This window comes from Eretmochelys imbricata, chromosome 1 (assembly GCF_965152235.1).
Source record: "Eretmochelys imbricata isolate rEreImb1 chromosome 1, rEreImb1.hap1, whole genome shotgun sequence".
NCBI classification, from domain to species: Eukaryota; Metazoa; Chordata; order Testudines; family Cheloniidae; genus Eretmochelys; species Eretmochelys imbricata.
This window is the reverse complement of record NC_135572.1, coordinates 8,853,628-8,860,436: the sequence shown is the minus strand read 5'-3', so window position 1 is coordinate 8,860,436 and position 6,809 is coordinate 8,853,628. Positions and strand designations below refer to the sequence as shown.

The window sequence follows — 6,809 nt, the reverse complement described above, 5'->3', positions numbered from 1 at the left end:
CATCTGCTCAGTCTGGAGCATCAGGAGGGACTAGCATGTTGGTTTGCTGCTCCAAAACTTTTATCAGTCTCTCCATTTCATCCCTAGGGTATGCTTCATTTTCTTTCCTTTCCTGCTTCTCGCTTTCCCTCCACTGCCTGCATTCCGTCTTGTCTGCATCAGAGTACTGCTGCACCTCCCAGAACATATCTTCCTTGCTCCATCTTTGGTGCTTTCTTATCCGGTGGAGACACTCGGCTGGAGTGGAGGGGGTGTCTCCTTTCAAGAACATATCCGGTGAAGCACAAGTAACAATGACCAGAAGCATTATTGTTAACTATATGTACAGCATTGAAATGCTACTTTAAAATACACCACTGGTAACACACCAGTCTCTTTCCCCATAAACCTTGACAAGCACACAAGTCGGTGAACAATGCAAGCAAGGTGAGTGTTTCCAGGGATCGGAGATGCTGGGTGTGGGAGAAAAGCAATGGGCCAATTACAGTGATAAAATCAAGCAGGGTATCTACACTGGCACGTTGGCGACAAAAAGTTTGAGTAAAAACCTTGCAACTCTCGTCCAGGTGGCTTTATTATGTCACTGAAACTGAGGAGTTCCGTCATGGAAAGTGGCTTTGAGGTGTTAACACCTCTACTATTTTGTCACCAAATGCTGCCTTTTAGTGAAAAAGCTTGGCAGTGTAGACAAGGCGTCGGGACCAATAAGGGAAATTGAGTATCCACTCGTGCTTCCTGCTGGTGCCTATTAAGGTTTCCCACACCAGGATGTGTAGGAATTATTGACAAAAGGAGCGCCATAAAATATGGAATTGGCATTATTAGGGTCTTTTGTTCATAATTCATTTATCTGAATAATGAAAATGTAATTTTTCAGTGTGTGTGGAGAGACCAACCTGCTTCATCCATGAGAACAGCCTCCAGTAGTGCATGAAGTGTATCATATTAACACTGTCTCTCCATCCAGGTATTTGTCCTGCAACTATCGCCTTACAGCCTGGGCACATACAGGAAGTCAGGGTACATACGGTACATGCAGGAAACATAATTCTGGACACTTTCTTCCCGAGACAATGTCCGATTCCAACTCAACTGACTTTACAAACACCTCCACCTTCATCCTGTTGGATATTCCTGGCCTGGAGGCAGCCCATGTCTGGATCTCCATCCCCTTCTGCGCCATGTATGCCATAGCCATCTTGGGGAACATCAGCATCCTGTTCATTGTGAAGAGGGAGCCGAGCCTCCGTGGGCCTTTGTACTATTTCCTCTGCATGCTGGTCATCACAGACCTGGTCCTGTCTATGGCTGTCCTGCGCAAAATGCTGAGCATCTTCTGGTTCAATTCCAGGGAGATCAATTTCAGTGCATGCCTCACCCAGATGTACTTCATTCTCAGCTTCTTTATGATAGAATCTGGGATCCTCGTGGCCATGGCTTTTGATCACTTTGTGGCCATCTGCGATCCCCTGAGACATTCCACCACCCTGACAAACCCTATGGTGGTCCAAAATTGGCCTGGCCGTGGTGCTGCGTGGCATCATGCTCATACTTCCCTATCCCTTCCTGGCAAGTAGGTGGCCATATTGCAGAGCCAACATCATTCCAAACTCCTACTGTGAGCACATCGTTGTGGTGAAGCTTGCTTGTGCCGACATCCACCTCAGTAGTTACTACAGCCTCTCTGTGGCATTCTTGGCAATAAGTCTGGATTTTTTTTTAATCACCATGTTCTATACCAGATCCTCAGGGCCATCTTCAGCCTCCCAACAAAGGACGCCCAGCTCAATACTTTTGGGACATGCGGCTACCACCTTTGTGTCATCTTAGCTTTTTACGTCCCACATCTATTCACCATCATCACACAACGGTTTGTGCACAATCTTTCCCTGCATTTGCACATTCTCATGGCCAGCATGTACCTTCTGATGCCCCCGATGCTAAACCCCATTATCTATGGGAAAGAAATGAGTGGGCGAAGTTTGGGGAGGACATGGGAAAGAGTTCTGAATACGGGAAGGGTCCCATCTGCTCAGTCTGAAGCATCAGGAGGGACTGCAGCATGTTGGTGTGCCGCTCCAAAACTTTTATCTGCCTCTCCATTGCATCCTTAGTGTATGCCTCATTTTCTTTCCTTTCCTGCTTCTCGCTTTCCCTCCACTGCCTGCATTCCATCTTGTCTGCATCAGAGTACTACAGCACCTCCCAGAACATATCTTCCTTGCTCCGTCTTGGGTGCTTTCTTATCTGGTGGAGACACTCGGCTGGAGTGGAGGAGTGCCTCCTTTAAAGGACATAACTATTTAAGCACAAGTAACCATAAACAGAAGCATTATTGTTAAGTACATACAGCATTGAAACACTACAATAAAATACAGCACTTGTAACACACCACTCACTTTCCTGCTGACCCTTGACAAGCACATATGCCAGCAAACACTGGAAGCATAGTGAGTTTTCCCAGGGGTGGGGGACATTGGGTGTGGGAGAAAACCAATGGGCAAATTGCAGTGATAAAATGAAGCAGGGTGTCTACACTGGCACTTTGGTGACAAAAATTTTGAGTAAAAACCTTGCAACTCTCATCCAGGTGGCTCTATTACGTCACTGAAACTGAGGAGTTCCGTTGACAAAAGCGGCTTTGTTGTATTTACACCTCCACTATTTTGTCACCAAACGCTGCCTTTTGGCGAAAAAACTTGGCAGTATACACAAGGCCGAGGGACCAATAAGGGATAACCAGTATCCACTCGTGTTTCCTGCTGGTGCCTATTAAGGTTTCCCACACCTTGATGTGTAGGAATTATTGACGCAGGGAGCACCATCAAATATGGAATTGGCATTAGTAGGGTCAGTTGTTCATAATTCATTTATCTGAAAATTGATATTTTCATTTTTCAGTGTGTGAAGAGAGACCAACCTGCTTCTTCATGAGATCATCCTCCAGTAGTGCATGAAGTCTCATATTAACATTGTCTCTAAATCCAGGTATTTGTCTTGCGATCATCACCCAAGACCCTGGGCACATAAGGAAGTCAGGGGAATGTACAGTAGATGCAGGAAACACTGTTCTGCCTCAGTGTTGGACACCTTCATTCCTACACCATGTCAGATTGCAACTCAACCGACTTCACCAACCCCTCCACCTTCATCCTGCTGGGCATTCCTGGCCTGGAGGCAGCCCATGTCTGGATCTCCATCCCCTTCTGCATGATCTATGCCATAGCCATCTTGGGGAACTTCATCATCGTGTTCATTGTTAAGATGGAGACGAGCCTCCATGCGCCCATGTACTATTTCCTCTGCATGCTGGCCATCACAGACCTGGTGCTGTCTACATCAGTGCTGCCCAAAATGCTGAGCATCTTCTGGTTCAATTCCAGGGAGATCAATTTCAGTGCATGCCTCACCCAGATGTACTTCATTCTCAGCTTCTTTATGATAGAGTCTGGAATCCTTGTGGCCATGGCTTTTGATCGCTATGTGGCCATCTGTGACCCCCTGAGACATTCCACCACCCTGACAAACCCTGTGGTGGCCAAAATTTCCCTGGCCGTGGTGCTGCGCGGCATCATGCTCATACTGCCCACTCCCTTCCTGGCAAGGAGGTGGCCATATTGCAGAACCAACATCATTCCAAACACCTACTGTGAGCACATCACTGTGGTGAAGCTGGCCTGCACCGACATCCGCCTCAGTAATTACTACAGCCTCTCTGTGGCATTCTTGGTGATCGGTCTGGATGTGCTTTTTATTGCGATGTCCTATACCCAGATCCTCAGGGCCATCTTCAGCCTCCCAACAAAGGACGCCCGCCTCAAGACATTTGGGACCTGCGGCTCCCACCTCTGTGTCATCTTAGCCTTTTACATCCCACCTCTCTTTGCCGCCCTCACGGAACGGTTTGGGCACAATGTGGCCCTGCATTTGCGCGTTCTCATGGCCAACATGTACCTCCTGGTGCCCCCCATGCTAAACCCCATCATCTATGGGGCGAAGACTCAAGAGATCCGGAGTAGGCTGCTCCAGCTCTTTACTCAGAAAGGGACCTAAAATTTTCTGCTGGTGCTCTGGTTCTCAGACCGTACTCCGTGCAGAACTGGCTGGTGACATGGTGCTGGGCCCTCTTCCCTGAATCACTGACTGGAACACTGAGGCCCCACCCCTCTTCCCTGCCTCTTCTCCCAGCTTCCACCCCTGCTCTGCATCTTCCCCTCATGGCCCTTCCTGCAACTCTCTCCCCTCCTCCCCCTGTCATTCTCTGGATCATCCCTGTGACACTCTGCACTCTAAAGCACCCTATATTTACCATGGTGATGTAATTATGGTATGTTTTGTACAAAGCATGTCCTGTGAGGTATCATTCTAAAAATCTTAACCTGCAAGTTTGTTTAATTTCCTAAGTAACCTGCTTTGGTCTGTTTGCTATCACTTATAATTGCGTAACATCTACCGTTCTGTAGTTAATAAACCTGATTTATGTTTTATTTGAACCAGTGTGGTTTTGAGTGAAGTGTTTGGGACTCTTAGCTCTGCTAACAAAGGTTGGTGAATATCTTCCCCCACTGAGGGGAGGGCAGACTAATGAGTTCACACTGTACAGATCTCTGTGTAGTGCAAGATGGTATAATTTTGGGTTTATGGTCCAGTAGGGGTGCAAGGCTGGGGAGCTGGGAAATTCTCTGGTGCCTCCATTATTGGTCCATGAGTGACTTAGGTAAAGCACTCAAGTAACTTAGTTGGATGTGTGGCCACCACCTGCTGTCATTCTGGGTGATAACAGGGCCCAGAGGGGCTGGCTGTGTGTCATCAGAAGAGTTGTGGGAGAGGCCAACCCAGTTGAATGGTTTTGGGGGCACAGAGGTTTCAACAGCTTCCAGGCTGTCCCCCAAAACAACAACCTGGCACCCCTATATTCACCACTGTTATATAGTTGCCACAAATATAGCTTTTATATCATTGCCACAAAATTTGTACAAACTGTGTCATGTGAGGTGTCACTGGAAAAACTATGGTTTGCTGAATATGATGATCCTATTTGTATGCACGTCTCATATTTAAAATCTGAACATATGAATATTGATTATGTACCTGTATTTCAAATGTGTTTGCTCCTGTGGTAACTCCCATAAGGTAATTTACATCCAGTCAAGCCAGCGCTTTGTGAATGGACTATTCAAGTTGATGGCCCGTCGATGAGCATAATGGGCCATGGGAGAAGCTTCTCCCCACCGGATGGACTTTCCTGTAGATGTTGTAGCTAGAATATGGGTAATGGCCTCTGCTATGACTCACTGAAGCACGCAAGGGCATGTGACCAGCTATGTGACACCAGACTACATCTTGTGCCTGTACTTTCCCACTAATTGTGTTGGGGGCTTTGTTTGGGACAATGAAGTTCCCTGCACCTGGCAGAAGCTATAAAAGGGGGCAGTGACATCGTCACTTGGCCTCACTCCCCCCGCCCCCGCAAACTCAACATGTCAAAAGAAAAGATTTAGAGGGAAAAGATTTTGACTGGGGAGCTGGAAAGGAGAAATCCCGGCCAGTGTATGGAAGACTGATCAACTGTTTGTCCCATCAGGGTAAGATACTGCTTGATTCAAACCCTGTCTAGTTTAGGGAACTCAGATGGTGATTTTGCTGTATCTCTTAGGTCATCTACTTTGGTCTCTGCACTTTGTTATAATCACTAAAAATCTATCCTTCTGTAGTGAATAAAGCGCTTTTATGTTTTTTTTACCTAAACCAGTGTGTTGTTTGAAATGCAAAACGGAAATCTGCTCAAGGAGAGGGGCTGGTGCATTGTCCCCTCCACATTGAGGGAGGGGCAGACTTGTGAATAAACCAGGCTTCTGACCAGGGCAAGATGGTACAGCTCTGGGATCCTAAGCTGGTGAGCTGGGGGGAATTGACAGGAGCCTTGCTATTGTTGGTTCATGAATGGCTGGCAAAAGCATTCATGTAACTCAGCCGGGCGTGTCCCTGCCTGTGAATGTTTGTGTGAGTGTAGGACCTGGAGGGGTCTGCACATGATCACAGTGTGAGAGGGGACTCAGACTGGTGTGCCAGAGAGCTCAGCAGTACCCCAATTCCAGGTTGCACCCCGGGGAAGTCCTTCACAGTGGCACAGTGAACAGGGTAAAATGCACAACTTGCTCTGAGTGAGATTTGCACTTCATACACTGGTGTAGAAATTTTAAGGAAGACTTTAAGTGTGGTGGCTGGAGATCAGTCAAAGAGGTTACCAGTATGTTGTTTTCTGTTTGCTTATTTCAGGAAAGGGAAGTAGGGACAGAAAAGTAACAAGATGAGTGCAAAGAGCTAAACAATTGTGAAATCGGAGCTATTTAGATTGCAGGCATTAGAAAAATAAAAAGAGCAGCGGAGAATATTGCAGCTAAAGCTGGCAGAAGCTGCCAGAGCTGAGGCTGAACACAGAAGGGCTATGGAACTAAAACAAGAAGAAACTGAGGAGAAAGAGAGAGAGCGCGGAATCACCAGTTGGACTTGCTGGAAAAGCAGAACCAGAACCCTTCTACTCCACTGATTCCCACCTCTCCAAAAATCCTCAAATGGGAACAGCTGCATCCTGCATACAACGAAGCAGGAGATATTGCTGAATACTTCACTTACCTTTGAGAGACTGTGTGTGATTCATAAGGTTCCTGATGACAAGAAGATTCCCACTTTAGTTGCTAATTTAACTGGTTAAGCTGTGGATATATTCAATAAAATGCCATCTGATGATGCTTTAGATTATTGTAAATTCAAAGAAATGGTTTTAAAACCATTTCAGATTACCCCTG

At 46.7% G+C, this 6,809-nt stretch overlaps 1 protein-coding gene and 1 pseudogene across 1 annotated transcript; both read left to right on the top strand.

The window, feature by feature from the left end:
* Nucleotides 1-1,073: 1,073 nt before the first annotated feature.
* On the top strand, nt 1,074-2,630 carry LOC144259700 (olfactory receptor 52B2-like; annotated as a pseudogene).
* Nucleotides 2,631-3,054: 424 nt separating this feature from the next.
* On the top strand, nt 3,055-4,053 carry LOC144279694 (olfactory receptor 52B2-like). Its single transcript, XM_077841294.1, has one exon. The coding sequence runs from the start codon at nt 3,055-3,057 to the stop codon at nt 4,051-4,053; it is 999 nt and encodes a 332-aa protein (XP_077697420.1).
* Nucleotides 4,054-6,809: the final 2,756 nt, after the last annotated feature.

What these genes read in the sequence shown, in the direction of transcription:
- LOC144279694 (XM_077841294.1), top strand. Translation starts at nt 3,055, where the DNA reads ATGCAGGAAACACTGTTCTGCCTCAGTGTTGGACACCTTCATTCCTAC.